The sequence below is a fragment of the Apis mellifera genome, linkage group LG2 (assembly GCF_003254395.2).
Source record: "Apis mellifera strain DH4 linkage group LG2, Amel_HAv3.1, whole genome shotgun sequence".
NCBI classification, from domain to species: Eukaryota; Metazoa; Arthropoda; class Insecta; order Hymenoptera; family Apidae; genus Apis; species Apis mellifera.
In genome coordinates this window covers 1-23,342 of record NC_037639.1, presented here as the reverse complement: position 1 = coordinate 23,342, position 23,342 = coordinate 1, and the positions used below count along the sequence as shown (strand labels likewise).

At 33.9% G+C, this 23,342-nt stretch overlaps 1 protein-coding gene across 2 annotated transcripts; it reads left to right on the top strand.

The window, feature by feature from the left end:
• The first annotated feature begins 2,963 nt into the window (after positions 1 to 2,963).
• LOC726605 (sentrin-specific protease 8) lies at positions 2,964 to 4,812 on the top strand. Of its 2 annotated transcripts, none has more exons than XM_026446482.1 (2): positions 2,964 to 3,040; positions 4,105 to 4,812. In XM_026446482.1, the coding sequence occupies exon 2, from the start codon at positions 4,124 to 4,126 to the stop codon at positions 4,793 to 4,795; it is 672 nt and encodes a 223-aa protein (XP_026302267.1). In that variant the 5' UTR covers positions 2,964 to 3,040; positions 4,105 to 4,123; the 3' UTR covers positions 4,796 to 4,812. The 2 variants fall into 2 exon arrangements, with proteins under 2 accessions (XP_026302267.1, XP_001122332.1); XM_001122332.5 differs by lacking the exon at positions 2,964 to 3,040 and adding an exon at positions 3,326 to 3,371.
• Positions 4,813 to 23,342: the final 18,530 nt, after the last annotated feature.

Here is a 23,342-nt window from a genome sequence, read left to right as displayed (position 1 = left end):
ATAAAATGAATTAAAATAAAATGAAAATATTATAAGTTATATAGAATTTAATTGAATTTAAGTTTTTGTAAATGTTTAAATATTTATTATTAAAAGAATATTATGATTAAGGTAAGTTTTATAATTTCGTTAAAAATAAAAAAAATAAAAAATTAAAAATTTTCAATGATTTCAATTTAATCAAATGAAATTTAAATAAGATTTGATTGAAAAAATAAATTTAAATATATTAAATTTAAATATATTTTTAAATATATGTTTAACAATAAATTTAATTTTAGAAAAAGAACTAGATACATTTTTAACAACAAAATGAAGAAATACATTTAATTTTTAAGAATCGTCATTATTTTCAAAATTGGATTTGATTCATTTTTTTATCAACTTTAAAATAATAGTTGTCATTCTTATATTTTACCCTTATATTTTTATTTTTTTTGGTATAATTTCATTTATATCAATAATACATATTTCATATATATATATATATATATATAAATTTAGTTACATAATAGATTTTCAATATCAATTTTATTTATTTAATTAGTAGTCGCTTCCTCTGTGTCAAACACCTTGTATTTCATTAAATAGATTTCCGCTGCAGCTATAAGGGGAATATATTTTTGCATAAAACGCTTTCTTTTTTTCTGAAGATCTGGATAATCTTCCGAATTGAACGCGCTAGCTGAGATGATCAAATTTCGTTGCTCTTTTAGATTTTCCACATATAGTTTTATTGTATAATAATCGAGTTGATTATAGTTTTGTTTAAATAATGCGACCCACGCAACATCGAATTCTTCTATCATAAAATCAGCTAAATCGATTATATTCTTTGAATTCATACTATCCATGTTGTTAACTGAAAGTATTATACAGATATAAAGTTTTGTCGATCAATATTTTACAATTGTTCTTTCTTACTTACCGAAATTAAATTACTTTAAATTTTCTTAAGACAAATTTTTATTTCTAATCACTCGATGCTTGAAAGATTAATGTTTGAAAGAACAATGAAGAAAAATTTAAAAAAAATTATTTTTAAATGGAAATATTACTGCGAATTACTGCGAATTATGAACTATGATTATAAACTCGAGAACGAATAAATAAATGATTTCTTATTTGTTTCCAACTAGCAAATGTATTGTTGACAAATGCTAATTAACTGAAAGGCCCAAAATATTATTACTTATTTATGTACATTTCTTATCATAATAAATGTATCATAATAGATTGATATATATATTTATATATATTATTGAATAAAAGTTATTATACTACTGAACAAAATTTTGAATAATGCGATACATAAGAATATATTCTTTTCTCAATGATAAAAATTAGAAAGATGGGTTTCAATATTATAATTTGAATTGCGGATTTTATAGCTAAAAAGTTTAAATTCAAATATTAATACAATCTAATATGTAAAAAAATATATAATTCTGGAGAGTCGATTCGAAAGAGATCAAAATAAATAAATAATGACAAAAATGTTGATTGAAGCTTATTTATTAAACTATAATTAATTTAAATTTACAATTTATTTTTCAAATAATCAAATTTTCAAATTTTTTTTTGATTGAATCGATTATAATATAATATTAATTCATAAATTAATATTATATATTTCATAATGGAAATTGTATTTTAAAATTAAATTCAAAAATTTGAAACAATATAATTTTATTTTTAAAAACATAATCTATAAGATATTTTGTTTTGAAAGAGAAATGACAAATATTGTAATATTCAATATAAGTATTTAATTGATATCTCATATTTTTAAGGTCACGTGCAAGAGTAAGAATAAACGAAGAAATCAAATAATAGGAAAAAGACAAAGATAGAATAAATTTAGAAATTCATGTCATCTGTAGTGTGCCGTAAATTACAAACATAGAAAAAGAAGACAAAAAATGATAAGAAAAAAATGAAAATAGATAAAGTATTTACTATTAGTGCCATCTTTTGAGTACCAAAAATATTTCTTCAAAAGATAAGATAAAATGAGAATTGAGAATTAGTGCCATCTCTTAAATAATTTTAGAAAGAAAGATATTTTAAGAAATGGCGCTTAATTTATTTATTTATTTATCCTTCTTTTACTATTTATTTTTTTATAATTGTTTTATTTAAAACATTCTAAAAATAATAATATAAAATTTCTTTAATTTTTATCCTTTTGTCACTATTATTATTATTATTATTATTATTATTATTATTATTATTATTATTATTATTCTTATACAATTTTTTGTAAATTTTATATGCTCTAAAAACATTTTCGAAATTTGATTTTATTATTTTTTTTGTCTAATCAAATGATTATAAATTTATAAATCTTAACATATATACATATATCTATAATTTATAATAAAAGATATAAGCTATATGTTCAAAAAATTCTAAAATAAAAATTTTTGTCCAAATTTTCAATTTTATATTAGAAGAATATTGGGCAAGAATTTCTTGGAAGGGCAGGAAATGGCAATGGATGTGTTTAATTGAAAATGAACGTTGTTCGATCGAATTATTGAATAAACAATTAAATATATATAATCGACATCAAAAATGCATAATAAAACAGAAAAATAACGAAAAAATATTTATATATGTTGATAATATTTTTTTGTAGTTGATAATTTCTTTATAATTTGATAATATTCATTTTCAATTGAATGATAATGAAAATTTAAACAAATAATATGAAATAACTTTTAAATATTATTTCGTGATATTTCTTAATAAGGTTCAGTACAATATCTGTTCTGCGCCATCTGTAAGAATTGCCACATATAATTTTTATTTATTTTATATAGGTTTCTTCTCTATCTTATTTTTACTCGTACATCATAGACACATGACATATTAGAAAATTCAAATTTATAATTAATATATAAAAAGAAGAAAATTGTTTAGTTTTTATATATACATTAAAAGTGATTAAAAATATTCTAAAGAAAGATTAACTTTGTGTAATAATTTACATGCGCAAAATGTTTATTAATCTAAAATAAATAAATTATTTATACAGGTAACATTTATTCAAATATAATTTTTAATATATAAATAAATATCTTATAATTTACATTTAAGCAATTAAATTTATGATTTATTTTTAAATTTATGATTTAAAAATATTAATAATTATTAAATTTTATGTAACAGTATAATTATTAATGATTACAAACATTTAATTTATTGTATTATAATGATTTACTTTAAGTTTGGAACAAAATTAAATTCATAAAAAATTTTATTTTAAATAATATTTTATTTAATGTTTATATATAGGACAAAGAAAATTTAAAATATGACCAGATCAATGTTCTATTTTCTCAAAAACTATTATATAAAATAATTAGGTTAGTATTATTATTTTGATTAATATAGATTTCTTTAATAATATTATTTTTAATATAAATTATGAAAACATTTTATATCACACTGATTTTCTATAAATATATTGCAAATGATAAATTGAAAATAATATTTTTTCTTACGTTTTATGATAATTTTTTAGTAAAAAAAATCTTTAATTGTATTCTTAAAAGATTTTTATCTATTTTTTAATAAATAATTTCATGTACTGTTTATCAAAATTAAATAGTTCTTGATAAATTATTTATTTGTGGCCATTAATTCTGAAAATACTATTGCGATATAAAATGTGATATAATTTTATAAAAGGAATACAAGTAATAATATAAGTAATAAATTTGTTTTAAATAATAAATAAACATATATTTAAGTAATAATATAATTCTTTTATGATATTTAGAAAGATAAAATATTATATATAGCATTTCATATTTTGGTTTTTTAATATCCTAATTTTTTTTTATCCTAAGTACTTATAAATATTAAATAAAATATTTAATTTGAAATTCTATATTTTACTCCTTATACATTTATTTTATTTGAATATGTCTATTTTAACTTAATTTTAAATGCATAAATTTTAATGTAAATAGAATTAACATATTTATAAGAATAATGTATATTTATATTGGAATAATATTAAATGAAATTAATATTTTTTGAAATTTATATTTATTTAATTATATTTATTTAATTATATTTTATTTTAAATTTTAGTGTTTTAGTGTTTGATAATATGGCAAAAGAATTGAATGAAATTGTTTTGAGTTACTACGATTGCTTACTGAGGACTAGTGATGTTGCATTACTTCAAGGATCACATTGGTTGAATGATGTTATAATAGGATTCTACTTTGAATATTTAGATAATACATTTAATAAAATTGAAAAGAAAGAATTATATTTTATAAGTCCGGAATTAACACAATTATTAAAAATGACAGATCCATCTCAATATAATGTATTTTTGGATCCTTTGAATATATCAGAATGTAAATATATATTTTTTCCTTTGAACAATTGTGATAGGAAAGATGCGGCTGGGGGATCACATTGGAGTTTATTAGTATTTTGTAAGCAAGATAAGACATGTTACCATTTTGATTCATCAAGAGGTTATAATAGTAGTATTGCTTCAAAGTTTGCAAAGAATGTAATGAGTTGTTTACTTGATAAAGATGAATCTAACAAGAAATTTGTTGATATGGATAGTCCGCAACAAGATAATGGTTACGATTGTGGCGTTTATGTTTTATGTTTAGCAGATGTAATTGCAAGGAATGTTTTGGAAACTGGTAATATAATTGAATGTGATTATAATTACGCTAAAAAATTAGTACAAACAAAACGTACAGTATTATTAAATTTAATAAATGATCTTAAACGCAAATCAAACATTGATAAATAATATGTATAATGTATACATATAATTATTACATGTAATTTTTTTTATATGTAAATATAAAAAATATATATATATATGTATGTATATGTAATTATTATTTAGTGTTTATATTCAATGTTTTGTTAATTTTGAGCTGTGTTCATGTAAATAGATAATATAATTTATGTAAATAAATAACTAAATATTAATAATTGAATAAGTACAATATTTCTATATTATATATACATTGTTATTATATATTTATAAATAGATAATAAACAAATATATATATTTTAAATATAAATAATAATTAAATGTGAATATTTTTATAATTTATTTTATAAAATATTCCTTTGTATTATTTGATTTCAAAAAAGATTAGATAACTATAAATTATTTCATGACACAGAATATAGTTTTTGCGTTCGAATAATTTTATTTATAATAATAATTTATGATTAAATATAAGTATACAAAAGATTTTTAAATTAATCTTCCACAAATCTTCGTTTTTTGAGTTATGCAATACAATTCTGAATTCCCCCACTATTAACATGTTTTGTATTCCCAGAAATATAATTTTTCTCTTTTTTTTTTATTTCATAATTCGTAATTCGTAGTAGACTATGGATCATAGTATCATGAATTTGACTATTCTAATACTCTACATGTATCATTCGTACATACAATATAAACTGTTAAATGTATTTAAACTCAAGCTTCAAAAAATAAAAAAGATAAAGCACAAAAGGGAAATTTAAAGTAAAATATATAAACTGATAACGTTCACGAGAAAATTATTTATAATATAATATATTTGTTAATTTATATTTATATTATTATAATAATATATTTATATTATATATTTATATATTATTATATATTATATATTTATATATTATTATATATTATATATTATATAATATATTTATATTATTATTAAAATTCATTTATTATGCAATAATAAAACAATTACATTTTTCAAATAAGTATTTTATATTATAAATTATATTATTGTATTAATATTTATAATATTTATAATTGTATTAATATTTGTATTAATAAGTTATTATTAACCTAAGGATAAGATATATTGGCAATAATAATCTATAGTAAATTATCATTATTTGCATTTTTAATAAATTTTATTATTTTATTTTTAATTAATGAATATTTATTATTGTCTTGAAATAACAATGAAGTTTCCATTATAGATATATATACTGCAGCATAATGTAATCTTTCATATAATTATTATTATTTAATTCAAACATATTTAAAAGTATATATTACAAAACTAATCGTATAAGCTTTTAAAAAAGATCCTTCAATTATATGAAAAAAATAAAAAAATTCTTTTAATTATATGATTTATAATTATTCTTATGATCAATAAATTCTAGATTATGTTTTATTTCAGATATTAATATAAGGCAAAATATCTCCAAATAAATTCATTTAAGAATTTTATGTTTAATGCATTAAAATATGATATTTTAAATCTCTAGAAAATTTTAGATATTATTTTTGAGTCCTTATTAATTCTGCAATATTATTGTGGTAAAATATTTTAATCCAAATTGATTTTTCATAGAAGAATTTGTTATAACAATGCGAGTTTATAAGACAACGTTTCTCTTATCAATTTCGATGCCCAATTCGCTGTTACAACGATTTTCGTGTCGAAATTTAACAAATTTAATCAAAATCAATTTTTCATGGCAGAATTTGACATAATTTGGTGAATTTTTTTTGGATGTTTATTTGTATTTCTGTTTATTTTCGAAGCCGAATCCACGGTAGTAGCGTTTTTAGCGTCGAAAAGTTATAAATTTGATCAAAATCAAATTTTTGTGGCAACGCAATTCAATGTAACTCGGGAGTATAAGCTTGAAAACATCACTTTCAACAATATTAAAGTAGCCGAAACTGTGATTTTCGTATCGAAAATCGTGTTACATAACTTATCGAAATTCGTTCCAAAATTTGATGTAGCAAGGCAAGTTTGTATTGGATAACATCTCATTGAACATTTTCGATGCAATTCGCTATAAGAACGTTTTTCATGACGAAAAACTACATTTTCATCAAAATCGTTTCCTTAACTCAAATTTTGAAATATCTCAGTGATTTTATTCTTGACCACCTCCTTATTCAATTTAAAAAGAGATTTCATTGTATTATTGTTAATAATCATGAATATCTTTAAAATATTTGACAAAATTCATTATTCACAGTATATCTCTATTATCTTCGAAGATTAAACGATTTTAAGATTATAAAATTTGGAATTCTATAGATTCCAAAATTTTCTCTTCTTTATACGATAGTTTTAGCAAGTTGTCGTAGAATAATCAACGAAAAATTGAGTATAAAAATCAATATATCCTATAAAACTACCACTAAAAGTTGTATATATCTCTACTATACTCGGAAATACAATCAACACTTTAATATTACATAATTCTAAAGATTCTAAAATTTCCACAATGTTATTCGCCAATAGGGATTAAACCACTTGTAGTAGAATAATTACGGAAAATTGAGTGTAAATAGCAATGTTTTTCGCTTGCAATTATAATAAAAAAATCGCATATTTCTCTTATCTTCGGAGATACAGCCGTTTTAATAATGCACTATTTTAAAGATTCTAAAATTTCCACTTCTTTGGACGACCATAGCGTATGAACCGCTTGTCGTCCAGAAACCAACCAAACACGAGGTCAAAGAGCAATCTTTCCCGCTTGCAACGAGCTGCGGAAATCGTATCTATCTCTCTTATCTTCGGAGATACAGCCGTTTTAATAATGCACTATTTTAAAGATTCTATTTCCGTGGATGATCATAGCGTATGAACCGTTTATCGTTAAGAAAACAATCAAAATGATAAAAATGGGAAGAGGAATAAACAAAGGAAAAGACGAATAATAATAAATAATAATAAAAACAAGGAAGAAAAATTATTGATAAAAGAAAGAAGGATCAGAAAGTGAAAAACGTGCGGAGAAAGAGGAACTGATAAAAAAAAAGAGGAAGGAAATTAATAAATTAAAGGAGAAAAAGGAATTGATAAAAGAAGGAGAAAATGGAGTTGATAAAAGGAAGGAGGAGTGGATTGATAAAAGAAAAAAGGAAAAGGAATTGTTAAAGAAAAGAGAAAGAGGAATTGAAGAAAGAAAGGAGGAAGAGGAATTAATAGAGAATTGAAGAAGAAAGGAGGTAGAAAAATTGACAAAAGAAAGGAGGAAGTGATTCTGATAAAGAAAAGGAAAAGGAGATATTGATAAAGACAGGGAAGAAGTGGAATTAAAAAAGGAAAGGAGTATATAAGCGAAAGAAGGAAAAGGCACAAATAAAAGAATGGAAAAAGTGGAAAAGAAAATGGAAAGAAAGAAAAGGAGTTTATAAAGAAAGGATGTAAGGAAAAGGGAGAAATGCACTATATTAAATATTGAAGCAATTTCCATTACTATGGATGACCATATAGACCGAGGCGTGTGAACTGCTTGACATCCAGAAACTAACCAAACACGAGGTCAAAGAGCAATATTTCCCGCTTGCAACGAGCTGCGGAAATCGTATTTATCACATTATCTTCGGAGATACGTTTTAATATGCACTATTTTAAAGATTCTAGCAAATTTCTACTTTTATGGATAATCACAGTGCATAAACGCTTATTCTAAAAAAACCAAAAAAACTCATAAACGATAGCAGAGGAATACATAAAAGAGAGAAAAATAATAATCGATACAAGAAAGAAAGAAAAAGAATTGATAAAAGAAAAGAGGAGGAGGAATTGATAAAGAAAGAAGGAAGGGAATTGATAAAGGAAGGGAGGAAGAGGAATTGATAAAAGAAGGGAGGAGGAGGAATTGATAAAGGAATGGAGGAAGAGGAATTGATAAAGGAAGGGAGGAAGAGGAATTGATAAAGGAAGGAAGAGGAATTGATAAAGGAATGGAGGAAGAGGAATTGATAAAGGAAGGGAGGAAGAGGAATTGATAAAGGAAGGAGAGAGGAATTGATAAAGGAATGGAGGAAGAGGAATTGATAAAGGAAGGGAGGAAGAGGAATTGATAAAGGAATGGAGAAGAGGAATTGATAAAGGAAGGGAGGAAGAGGAATTGATAAACGAAGGGAAGAAGAGGAATTGATAAAGAAGGGAGGAAGAGGAATTGATAAAAATGAAGGAAGAGGAATTGATAAAGAAGGGAGGAAGAGGAACTGATAAAGGAATGGAGGAAGAGGAATTGATAAAGGAAGGGAGAAAGAGGAATTGATAAAGGAAAGAGAAAAGGAATTGATAAAGGAAGGGAGGAAGAGGAATTGATAAAGGAAGGGAGGAGAGGAATTGATAAAGGAATGGAGGAAGAGGAATTGATAAAGGAAGGGAGGAGAGGAATTGATAAAAGAATGGAGGAAGAGGAACTGATAAAGGAAGGGAGGAAGACGAATTGATAAAGGAAAGGAAATAAAGGAGATTGTAAAGAAAGGAAGTAAAAGAAATGAATAAATGCATTATATTAAATAATAAAGCAATTTCCATTCCTATAGATGATCATAATGACCGTAGCACGTGAACCGCTTGTCGTCCAGAAACCAACCAAACACGAGGTCAAAGAGCAATCTTTCCCGCTTGCAACGAGCTGCGGAAATCGTATTTATCTCTCTTATCTTCGGAGATACAGCCGTTTTAATAATGCACTATTTTAAAGATTCTAAAATTTCCACTTCTTTGGACGACCATAGCGTATGAACCGCTTGTCGTCCAGAAACCAACCAAACACGAGGTCAAAGAGCAATCTTTCCCGCTTGCAACGAGCTGCGGAAATCGTATTTATCTCTCTTATCTTCGGAGATACAGCCGTTTTAATAATGCACTATTTTAAAGATTCTAAAATTTCCACTTCTTTGGACGACCATAGCGTATGAACCGCTTGTCGTCCAGAAACCAACCAAACACGAGGTCAAAGAGCAATCTTTCCCGCTTGCAACGAGCTGCGGAAATCGTATTTATCTCTCTTATCTTCGGAGATACAGCCGTTTTAATAATGCACTATTTTAAAGATTCTAAAATTTCCACTTCTTTGGACGACCATAGCGTATGAACCGCTTGTCGTCCAGAAACCAACCAAACACGAGGTCAAAGAGCAATCTTTCCCGCTTGCAACGAGCTGCGGAAATCGTATTTATCTCTCTTATCTTCGGAGATACAGCCGTTTTAATAATGCACTATTTTAAAGATTCTAAAATTTCCACTTCTTTGGACGACCATAGCGTATGAACCGCTTGTCGTCCAGAAACCAACCAAACACGAGGTCAAAGAGCAATCTTTCCCGCTTGCAACGAGCTGCGGAAATCGTATTTATCTCTCTTATCTTCGGAGATACAGCCGTTTTAATAATGCACTATTTTAAAGATTCTAAAATTTCCACTTCTTTGGACGACCATAGCGTATGAACCGCTTGTCGTCCAGAAACCAACCAAACACGAGGTCAAAGAGCAATCTTTCCCGCTTGCAACGAGCTGCGGAAATCGTATTTATCTCTCTTATCTTCGGAGATACAGCCGTTTTAATAATGCACTATTTTAAAGATTCTAAAATTTCCACTTCTTTGGACGACCATAGCGTATGAACCGCTTGTCGTCCAGAAACCAACCAAACACGAGGTCAAAGAGCAATCTTTCCCGCTTGCAACGAGCTGCGGAAATCGTATTTATCTCTCTTATCTTCGGAGATACAGCCGTTTTAATAATGCACTATTTTAAAGATTCTAAAATTTCCACTTCTTTGGACGACCATAGCGTATGAACCGCTTGTCGTCCAGAAACCAACCAAACACGAGGTCAAAGAGCAATCTTTCCCGCTTGCAACGAGCTGCGGAAATCGTATTTATCTCTCTTATCTTCGGAGATACAGCCGTTTTAATAATGCACTATTTTAAAGATTCTAAAATTTCCACTTCTTTGGACGACCATAGCGTATGAACCGCTTGTCGTCCAGAAACCAACCAAACACGAGGTCAAAGAGCAATCTTTCCCGCTTGCAACGAGCTGCGGAAATCGTATTTATCTCTCTTATCTTCGGAGATACAGCCGTTTTAATAATGCACTATTTTAAAGATTCTAAAATTTCCACTTCTTTGGACGACCATAGCGTATGAACCGCTTGTCGTCCAGAAACCAACCAAACACGAGGTCAAAGAGCAATCTTTCCCGCTTGCAACGAGCTGCGGAAATCGTATTTATCTCTCTTATCTTCGGAGATACAGCCGTTTTAATAATGCACTATTTTAAAGATTCTAAAATTTCCACTTCTTTGGACGACCATAGCGTATGAACCGCTTGTCGTCCAGAAACCAACCAAACACGAGGTCAAAGAGCAATCTTTCCCGCTTGCAACGAGCTGCGGAAATCGTATTTATCTCTCTTATCTTCGGAGATACAGCCGTTTTAATAATGCACTATTTTAAAGATTCTAAAATTTCCACTTCTTTGGACGACCATAGCGTATGAACCGCTTGTCGTCCAGAAACCAACCAAACACGAGGTCAAAGAGCAATCTTTCCCGCTTGCAACGAGCTGCGGAAATCGTATTTATCTCTCTTATCTTCGGAGATACAGCCGTTTTAATAATGCACTATTTTAAAGATTCTAAAATTTCCACTTCTTTGGACGACCATAGCGTATGAACCGCTTGTCGTCCAGAAACCAACCAAACACGAGGTCAAAGAGCAATCTTTCCCGCTTGCAACGAGCTGCGGAAATCGTATTTATCTCTCTTATCTTCGGAGATACAGCCGTTTTAATAATGCACTATTTTAAAGATTCTAAAATTTCCACTTCTTTGGACGACCATAGCGTATGAACCGCTTGTCGTCCAGAAACCAACCAAACACGAGGTCAAAGAGCAATCTTTCCCGCTTGCAACGAGCTGCGGAAATCGTATTTATCTCTCTTATCTTCGGAGATACAGCCGTTTTAATAATGCACTATTTTAAAGATTCTAAAATTTCCACTTCTTTGGACGACCATAGCGTATGAACCGCTTGTCGTCCAGAAACCAACCAAACACGAGGTCAAAGAGCAATCTTTCCCGCTTGCAACGAGCTGCGGAAATCGTATTTATCTCTCTTATCTTCGGAGATACAGCCGTTTTAATAATGCACTATTTTAAAGATTCTAAAATTTCCACTTCTTTGGACGACCATAGCGTATGAACCGCTTGTCGTCCAGAAACCAACCAAACACGAGGTCAAAGAGCAATCTTTCCCGCTTGCAACGAGCTGCGGAAATCGTATTTATCTCTCTTATCTTCGGAGATACAGCCGTTTTAATAATGCACTATTTTAAAGATTCTAAAATTTCCACTTCTTTGGACGACCATAGCGTATGAACCGCTTGTCGTCCAGAAACCAACCAAACACGAGGTCAAAGAGCAATCTTTCCCGCTTGCAACGAGCTGCGGAAATCGTATTTATCTCTCTTATCTTCGGAGATACAGCCGTTTTAATAATGCACTATTTTAAAGATTCTAAAATTTCCACTTCTTTGGACGACCATAGCGTATGAACCGCTTGTCGTCCAGAAACCAACCAAACACGAGGTCAAAGAGCAATCTTTCCCGCTTGCAACGAGCTGCGGAAATCGTATTTATCTCTCTTATCTTCGGAGATACAGCCGTTTTAATAATGCACTATTTTAAAGATTCTAAAATTTCCACTTCTTTGGACGACCATAGCGTATGAACCGCTTGTCGTCCAGAAACCAACCAAACACGAGGTCAAAGAGCAATCTTTCCCGCTTGCAACGAGCTGCGGAAATCGTATTTATCTCTCTTATCTTCGGAGATACAGCCGTTTTAATAATGCACTATTTTAAAGATTCTAAAATTTCCACTTCTTTGGACGACCATAGCGTATGAACCGCTTGTCGTCCAGAAACCAACCAAACACGAGGTCAAAGAGCAATCTTTCCCGCTTGCAACGAGCTGCGGAAATCGTATTTATCTCTCTTATCTTCGGAGATACAGCCGTTTTAATAATGCACTATTTTAAAGATTCTAAAATTTCCACTTCTTTGGACGACCATAGCGTATGAACCGCTTGTCGTCCAGAAACCAACCAAACACGAGGTCAAAGAGCAATCTTTCCCGCTTGCAACGAGCTGCGGAAATCGTATTTATCTCTCTTATCTTCGGAGATACAGCCGTTTTAATAATGCACTATTTTAAAGATTCTAAAATTTCCACTTCTTTGGACGACCATAGCGTATGAACCGCTTGTCGTCCAGAAACCAACCAAACACGAGGTCAAAGAGCAATCTTTCCCGCTTGCAACGAGCTGCGGAAATCGTATTTATCTCTCTTATCTTCGGAGATACAGCCGTTTTAATAATGCACTATTTTAAAGATTCTAAAATTTCCACTTCTTTGGACGACCATAGCGTATGAACCGCTTGTCGTCCAGAAACCAACCAAACACGAGGTCAAAGAGCAATCTTTCCCGCTTGCAACGAGCTGCGGAAATCGTATTTATCTCTCTTATCTTCGGAGATACAGCCGTTTTAATAATGCACTATTTTAAAGATTCTAAAATTTCCACTTCTTTGGACGACCATAGCGTATGAACCGCTTGTCGTCCAGAAACCAACCAAACACGAGGTCAAAGAGCAATCTTTCCCGCTTGCAACGAGCTGCGGAAATCGTATTTATCTCTCTTATCTTCGGAGATACAGCCGTTTTAATAATGCACTATTTTAAAGATTCTAAAATTTCCACTTCTTTGGACGACCATAGCGTATGAACCGCTTGTCGTCCAGAAACCAACCAAACACGAGGTCAAAGAGCAATCTTTCCCGCTTGCAACGAGCTGCGGAAATCGTATTTATCTCTCTTATCTTCGGAGATACAGCCGTTTTAATAATGCACTATTTTAAAGATTCTAAAATTTCCACTTCTTTGGACGACCATAGCGTATGAACCGCTTGTCGTCCAGAAACCAACCAAACACGAGGTCAAAGAGCAATCTTTCCCGCTTGCAACGAGCTGCGGAAATCGTATTTATCTCTCTTATCTTCGGAGATACAGCCGTTTTAATAATGCACTATTTTAAAGATTCTAAAATTTCCACTTCTTTGGACGACCATAGCGTATGAACCGCTTGTCGTCCAGAAACCAACCAAACACGAGGTCAAAGAGCAATCTTTCCCGCTTGCAACGAGCTGCGGAAATCGTATTTATCTCTCTTATCTTCGGAGATACAGCCGTTTTAATAATGCACTATTTTAAAGATTCTAAAATTTCCACTTCTTTGGACGACCATAGCGTATGAACCGCTTGTCGTCCAGAAACCAACCAAACACGAGGTCAAAGAGCAATCTTTCCCGCTTGCAACGAGCTGCGGAAATCGTATTTATCTCTCTTATCTTCGGAGATACAGCCGTTTTAATAATGCACTATTTTAAAGATTCTAAAATTTCCACTTCTTTGGACGACCATAGCGTATGAACCGCTTGTCGTCCAGAAACCAACCAAACACGAGGTCAAAGAGCAATCTTTCCCGCTTGCAACGAGCTGCGGAAATCGTATTTATCTCTCTTATCTTCGGAGATACAGCCGTTTTAATAATGCACTATTTTAAAGATTCTAAAATTTCCACTTCTTTGGACGACCATAGCGTATGAACCGCTTGTCGTCCAGAAACCAACCAAACACGAGGTCAAAGAGCAATCTTTCCCGCTTGCAACGAGCTGCGGAAATCGTATTTATCTCTCTTATCTTCGGAGATACAGCCGTTTTAATAATGCACTATTTTAAAGATTCTAAAATTTCCACTTCTTTGGACGACCATAGCGTATGAACCGCTTGTCGTCCAGAAACCAACCAAACACGAGGTCAAAGAGCAATCTTTCCCGCTTGCAACGAGCTGCGGAAATCGTATTTATCTCTCTTATCTTCGGAGATACAGCCGTTTTAATAATGCACTATTTTAAAGATTCTAAAATTTCCACTTCTTTGGACGACCATAGCGTATGAACCGCTTGTCGTCCAGAAACCAACCAAACACGAGGTCAAAGAGCAATCTTTCCCGCTTGCAACGAGCTGCGGAAATCGTATTTATCTCTCTTATCTTCGGAGATACAGCCGTTTTAATAATGCACTATTTTAAAGATTCTAAAATTTCCACTTCTTTGGACGACCATAGCGTATGAACCGCTTGTCGTCCAGAAACCAACCAAACACGAGGTCAAAGAGCAATCTTTCCCGCTTGCAACGAGCTGCGGAAATCGTATTTATCTCTCTTATCTTCGGAGATACAGCCGTTTTAATAATGCACTATTTTAAAGATTCTAAAATTTCCACTTCTTTGGACGACCATAGCGTATGAACCGCTTGTCGTCCAGAAACCAACCAAACACGAGGTCAAAGAGCAATCTTTCCCGCTTGCAACGAGCTGCGGAAATCGTATTTATCTCTCTTATCTTCGGAGATACAGCCGTTTTAATAATGCACTATTTTAAAGATTCTAAAATTTCCACTTCTTTGGACGACCATAGCGTATGAACCGCTTGTCGTCCAGAAACCAACCAAACACGAGGTCAAAGAGCAATCTTTCCCGCTTGCAACGAGCTGCGGAAATCGTATTTATCTCTCTTATCTTCGGAGATACAGCCGTTTTAATAATGCACTATTTTAAAGATTCTAAAATTTCCACTTCTTTGGACGACCATAGCGTATGAACCGCTTGTCGTCCAGAAACCAACCAAACACGAGGTCAAAGAGCAATCTTTCCCGCTTGCAACGAGCTGCGGAAATCGTATTTATCTCTCTTATCTTCGGAGATACAGCCGTTTTAATAATGCACTATTTTAAAGATTCTAAAATTTCCACTTCTTTGGACGACCATAGCGTATGAACCGCTTGTCGTCCAGAAACCAACCAAACACGAGGTCAAAGAGCAATCTTTCCCGCTTGCAACGAGCTGCGGAAATCGTATTTATCTCTCTTATCTTCGGAGATACAGCCGTTTTAATAATGCACTATTTTAAAGATTCTAAAATTTCCACTTCTTTGGACGACCATAGCGTATGAACCGCTTGTCGTCCAGAAACCAACCAAACACGAGGTCAAAGAGCAATCTTTCCCGCTTGCAACGAGCTGCGGAAATCGTATTTATCTCTCTTATCTTCGGAGATACAGCCGTTTTAATAATGCACTATTTTAAAGATTCTAAAATTTCCACTTCTTTGGACGACCATAGCGTATGAACCGCTTGTCGTCCAGAAACCAACCAAACACGAGGTCAAAGAGCAATCTTTCCCGCTTGCAACGAGCTGCGGAAATCGTATTTATCTCTCTTATCTTCGGAGATACAGCCGTTTTAATAATGCACTATTTTAAAGATTCTAAAATTTCCACTTCTTTGGACGACCATAGCGTATGAACCGCTTGTCGTCCAGAAACCAACCAAACACGAGGTCAAAGAGCAATCTTTCCCGCTTGCAACGAGCTGCGGAAATCGTATTTATCTCTCTTATCTTCGGAGATACAGCCGTTTTAATAATGCACTATTTTAAAGATTCTAAAATTTCCACTTCTTTGGACGACCATAGCGTATGAACCGCTTGTCGTCCAGAAACCAACCAAACACGAGGTCAAAGAGCAATCTTTCCCGCTTGCAACGAGCTGCGGAAATCGTATTTATCTCTCTTATCTTCGGAGATACAGCCGTTTTAATAATGCACTATTTTAAAGATTCTAAAATTTCCACTTCTTTGGACGACCATAGCGTATGAACCGCTTGTCGTCCAGAAACCAACCAAACACGAGGTCAAAGAGCAATCTTTCCCGCTTGCAACGAGCTGCGGAAATCGTATTTATCTCTCTTATCTTCGGAGATACAGCCGTTTTAATAATGCACTATTTTAAAGATTCTAAAATTTCCACTTCTTTGGACGACCATAGCGTATGAACCGCTTGTCGTCCAGAAACCAACCAAACACGAGGTCAAAGAGCAATCTTTCCCGCTTGCAACGAGCTGCGGAAATCGTATTTATCTCTCTTATCTTCGGAGATACAGCCGTTTTAATAATGCACTATTTTAAAGATTCTAAAATTTCCACTTCTTTGGACGACCATAGCGTATGAACCGCTTGTCGTCCAGAAACCAACCAAACACGAGGTCAAAGAGCAATCTTTCCCGCTTGCAACGAGCTGCGGAAATCGTATTTATCTCTCTTATCTTCGGAGATACAGCCGTTTTAATAATGCACTATTTTAAAGATTCTAAAATTTCCACTTCTTTGGACGACCATAGCGTATGAACCGCTTGTCGTCCAGAAACCAACCAAACACGAGGTCAAAGAGCAATCTTTCCCGCTTGCAACGAGCTGCGGAAATCGTATTTATCTCTCTTATCTTCGGAGATACAGCCGTTTTAATAATGCACTATTTTAAAGATTCTAAAATTTCCACTTCTTTGGACGACCATAGCGTATGAACCGCTTGTCGTCCAGAAACCAACCAAACACGAGGTCAAAGAGCAATCTTTCCCGCTTGCAACGAGCTGCGGAAATCGTATTTATCTCTCTTATCTTCGGAGATACAGCCGTTTTAATAATGCACTATTTTAAAGATTCTAAAATTTCCACTTCTTTGGACGACCATAGCGTATGAACCGCTTGTCGTCCAGAAACCAACCAAACACGAGGTCAAAGAGCAATCTTTCCCGCTTGCAACGAGCTGCGGAAATCGTATTTATCTCTCTTATCTTCGGAGATACAGCCGTTTTAATAATGCACTATTTTAAAGATTCTAAAATTTCCACTTCTTTGGACGACCATAGCGTATGAACCGCTTGTCGTCCAGAAACCAACCAAACACGAGGTCAAAGAGCAATCTTTCCCGCTTGCAACGAGCTGCGGAAATCGTATTTATCTCTCTTATCTTCGGAGATACAGCCGTTTTAATAATGCACTATTTTAAAGATTCTAAAATTTCCACTTCTTTGGACGACCATAGCGTATGAACCGCTTGTCGTCCAGAAACCAACCAAACACGAGGTCAAAGAGCAATCTTTCCCGCTTGCAACGAGCTGCGGAAATCGTATTTATCTCTCTTATCTTCGGAGATACAGCCGTTTTAATAATGCACTATTTTAAAGATTCTAAAATTTCCACTTCTTTGGACGACCATAGCGTATGAACCGCTTGTCGTCCAGAAACCAACCAAACACGAGGTCAAAGAGCAATCTTTCCCGCTTGCAACGAGCTGCGGAAATCGTATTTATCTCTCTTATCTTCGGAGATACAGCCGTTTTAATAATGCACTATTTTAAAGATTCTAAAATTTCCACTTCTTTGGACGACCATAGCGTATGAACCGCTTGTCGTCCAGAAACCAACCAAACACGAGGTCAAAGAGCAATCTTTCCCGCTTGCAACGAGCTGCGGAAATCGTATTTATCTCTCTTATCTTCGGAGATACAGCCGTTTTAATAATGCACTATTTTAAAGATTCTAAAATTTCCACTTCTTTGGACGACCATAGCGTATGAACCGCTTGTCGTCCAGAAACCAACCAAACACGAGGTCAAAGAGCAATCTTTCCCGCTTGCAACGAGCTGCGGAAATCGTATTTATCTCTCTTATCTTCGGAGATACAGCCGTTTTAATAATGCACTATTTTAAAGATTCTAAAATTTCCACTTCTTTGGACGACCATAGCGTATGAACCGCTTGTCGTCCAGAAACCAACCAAACACGAGGTCAAAGAGCAATCTTTCCCGCTTGCAACGAGCTGCGGAAATCGTATTTATCTCTCTTATCTTCGGAGATACAGCCGTTTTAATAATGCACTATTTTAAAGATTCTAAAATTTCCACTTCTTTGGACGACCATAGCGTATGAACCGCTTGTCGTCCAGAAACCAACCAAACACGAGGTCAAAGAGCAATCTTTCCCGCTTGCAACGAGCTGCGGAAATCGTATTTATCTCTCTTATCTTCGGAGATACAGCCGTTTTAATAATGCACTATTTTAAAGATTCTAAAATTTCCACTTCTTTGGACGACCATAGCGTATGAACCGCTTGTCGTCCAGAAACCAACCAAACACGAGGTCAAAGAGCAATCTTTCCCGCTTGCAACGAGCTGCGGAAATCGTATTTATCTCTCTTATCTTCGGAGATACAGCCGTTTTAATAATGCACTATTTTAAAGATTCTAAAATTTCCACTTCTTTGGACGACCATAGCGTATGAACCGCTTGTCGTCCAGAAACCAACCAAACACGAGGTCAAAGAGCAATCTTTCCCGCTTGCAACGAGCTGCGGAAATCGTATTTATCTCTCTTATCTTCGGAGATACAGCCGTTTTAATAATGCACTATTTTAAAGATTCTAAAATTTCCACTTCTTTGGACGACCATAGCGTATGAACCGCTTGTCGTCCAGAAACCAACCAAACACGAGGTCAAAGAGCAATCTTTCCCGCTTGCAACGAGCTGCGGAAATCGTATTTATCTCTCTTATCTTCGGAGATACAGCCGTTTTAATAATGCACTATTTTAAAGATTCTAAAATTTCCACTTCTTTGGACGACCATAGCGTATGAACCGCTTGTCGTCCAGAAACCAACCAAACACGAGGTCAAAGAGCAATCTTTCCCGCTTGCAACGAGCTGCGGAAATCGTATTTATCTCTCTTATCTTCGGAGATACAGCCGTTTTAATAATGCACTATTTTAAAGATTCTAAAATTTCCACTTCTTTGGACGACCATAGCGTATGAACCGCTTGTCGTCCAGAAACCAACCAAACACGAGGTCAAAGAGCAATCTTTCCCGCTTGCAACGAGCTGCGGAAATCGTATTTATCTCTCTTATCTTCGGAGATACAGCCGTTTTAATAATGCACTATTTTAAAGATTCTAAAATTTCCACTTCTTTGGACGACCATAGCGTATGAACCGCTTGTCGTCCAGAAACCAACCAAACACGAGGTCAAAGAGCAATCTTTCCCGCTTGCAACGAGCTGCGGAAATCGTATTTATCTCTCTTATCTTCGGAGATACAGCCGTTTTAATAATGCACTATTTTAAAGATTCTAAAATTTCCACTTCTTTGGACGACCATAGCGTATGAACCGCTTGTCGTCCAGAAACCAACCAAACACGAGGTCAAAGAGCAATCTTTCCCGCTTGCAACGAGCTGCGGAAATCGTATTTATCTCTCTTATCTTCGGAGATACAGCCGTTTTAATAATGCACTATTTTAAAGATTCTAAAATTTCCACTTCTTTGGACGACCATAGCGTATGAACCGCTTGTCGTCCAGAAACCAACCAAACACGAGGTCAAAGAGCAATCTTTCCCGCTTGCAACGAGCTGCGGAAATCGTATTTATCTCTCTTATCTTCGGAGATACAGCCGTTTTAATAATGCACTATTTTAAAGATTCTAAAATTTCCACTTCTTTGGACGACCATAGCGTATGAACCGCTTGTCGTCCAGAAACCAACCAAACACGAGGTCAAAGAGCAATCTTTCCCGCTTGCAACGAGCTGCGGAAATCGTATTTATCTCTCTTATCTTCGGAGATACAGCCGTTTTAATAATGCACTATTTTAAAGATTCTAAAATTTCCACTTCTTTGGACGACCATAGCGTATGAACCGCTTGTCGTCCAGAAACCAACCAAACACGAGGTCAAAGAGCAATCTTTCCCGCTTGCAACGAGCTGCGGAAATCGTATTTATCTCTCTTATCTTCGGAGATACAGCCGTTTTAATAATGCACTATTTTAAAGATTCTAAAATTTCCACTTCTTTGGACGACCATAGCGTATGAACCGCTTGTCGTCCAGAAACCAACCAAACACGAGGTCAAAGAGCAATCTTTCCCGCTTGCAACGAGCTGCGGAAATCGTATTTATCTCTCTTATCTTCGGAGATACAGCCGTTTTAATAATGCACTATTTTAAAGATTCTAAAATTTCCACTTCTTTGGACGACCATAGCGTATGAACCGCTTGTCGTCCAGAAACCAACCAAACACGAGGTCAAAGAGCAATCTTTCCCGCTTGCAACGAGCTGCGGAAATCGTATTTATCTCTCTTATCTTCGGAGATACAGCCGTTTTAATAATGCACTATTTTAAAGATTCTAAAATTTCCACTTCTTTGGACGACCATAGCGTATGAACCGCTTGTCGTCCAGAAACCAACCAAACACGAGGTCAAAGAGCAATCTTTCCCGCTTGCAACGAGCTGCGGAAATCGTATTTATCTCTCTTATCTTCGGAGATACAGCCGTTTTAATAATGCACTATTTTAAAGATTCTAAAATTTCCACTTCTTTGGACGACCATAGCGTATGAACCGCTTGTCGTCCAGAAACCAACCAAACACGAGGTCAAAGAGCAATCTTTCCCGCTTGCAACGAGCTGCGGAAATCGTATTTATCTCTCTTATCTTCGGAGATACAGCCGTTTTAATAATGCACTATTTTAAAGATTCTAAAATTTCCACTTCTTTGGACGACCATAGCGTATGAACCGCTTGTCGTCCAGAAACCAACCAAACACGAGGTCAAAGAGCAATCTTTCCCGCTTGCAACGAGCTGCGGAAATCGTATTTATCTCTCTTATCTTCGGAGATACAGCCGTTTTAATAATGCACTATTTTAAAGATTCTAAAATTTCCACTTCTTTGGACGACCATAGCGTATGAACCGCTTGTCGTCCAGAAACCAACCAAACACGAGGTCAAAGAGCAATCTTTCCCGCTTGCAACGAGCTGCGGAAATCGTATTTATCTCTCTTATCTTCGGAGATACAGCCGTTTTAATAATGCACTATTTTAAAGATTCTAAAATTTCCACTTCTTTGGACGACCATAGCGTATGAACCGCTTGTCGTCCAGAAACCAACCAAACACGAGGTCAAAGAGCAATCTTTCCCGCTTGCAACGAGCTGCGGAAATCGTATTTATCTCTCTTATCTTCGGAGATACAGCCGTTTTAATAATGCACTATTTTAAAGATTCTAAAATTTCCACTTCTTTGGACGACCATAGCGTATGAACCGCTTGTCGTCCAGAAACCAACCAAACACGAGGTCAAAGAGCAATCTTTCCCGCTTGCAACGAGCTGCGGAAATCGTATTTATCTCTCTTATCTTCGGAGATACAGCCGTTTTAATAATGCACTATTTTAAAGATTCTAAAATTTCCACTTCTTTGGACGACCATAGCGTATGAACCGCTTGTCGTCCAGAAACCAACCAAACACGAGGTCAAAGAGCAATCTTTCCCGCTTGCAACGAGCTGCGGAAATCGTATTTATCTCTCTTATCTTCGGAGATACAGCCGTTTTAATAATGCACTATTTTAAAGATTCTAAAATTTCCACTTCTTTGGACGACCATAGCGTATGAACCGCTTGTCGTCCAGAAACCAACCAAACACGAGGTCAAAGAGCAATCTTTCCCGCTTGCAACGAGCTGCGGAAATCGTATTTATCTCTCTTATCTTCGGAGATACAGCCGTTTTAATAATGCACTATTTTAAAGATTCTAAAATTTCCACTTCTTTGGACGACCATAGCGTATGAACCGCTTGTCGTCCAGAAACCAACCAAACACGAGGTCAAAGAGCAATCTTTCCCGCTTGCAACGAGCTGCGGAAATCGTATTTATCTCTCTTATCTTCGGAGATACAGCCGTTTTAATAATGCACTATTTTAAAGATTCTAAAATTTCCACTTCTTTGGACGACCATAGCGTATGAACCGCTTGTCGTCCAGAAACCAACCAAACACGAGGTCAAAGAGCAATCTTTCCCGCTTGCAACGAGCTGCGGAAATCGTATTTATCTCTCTTATCTTCGGAGATACAGCCGTTTTAATAATGCACTATTTTAAAGATTCTAAAATTTCCACTTCTTTGGACGACCATAGCGTATGAACCGCTTGTCGTCCAGAAACCAACCAAACACGAGGTCAAAGAGCAATCTTTCCCGCTTGCAACGAGCTGCGGAAATCGTATTTATCTCTCTTATCTTCGGAGATACAGCCGTTTTAATAATGCACTATTTTAAAGATTCTAAAATTTCCACTTCTTTGGACGACCATAGCGTATGAACCGCTTGTCGTCCAGAAACCAACCAAACACGAGGTCAAAGAGCAATCTTTCCCGCTTGCAACGAGCTGCGGAAATCGTATTTATCTCTCTTATCTTCGGAGATACAGCCGTTTTAATAATGCACTATTTTAAAGATTCTAAAATTTCCACTTCTTTGGACGACCATAGCGTATGAACCGCTTGTCGTCCAGAAACCAACCAAACACGAGGTCAAAGAGCAATCTTTCCCGCTTGCAACGAGCTGCGGAAATCGTATTTATCTCTCTTATCTTCGGAGATACAGCCGTTTTAATAATGCACTATTTTAAAGATTCTAAAATTTCCACTTCTTTGGACGACCATAGCGTATGAACCGCTTGTCGTCCAGAAACCAACCAAACACGAGGTCAAAGAGCAATTCCTTTTTCTTTTTTCCCCCCCCCCCCTGGGGGGGGG

Coding starts and splice junctions, on each gene's coding strand:
- LOC726605 (XM_026446482.1), top strand. CDS start 4,124: ATGGCAAAAGAATTGAATGAAATTGTTTTGAGTTACTACGATTGCTTA.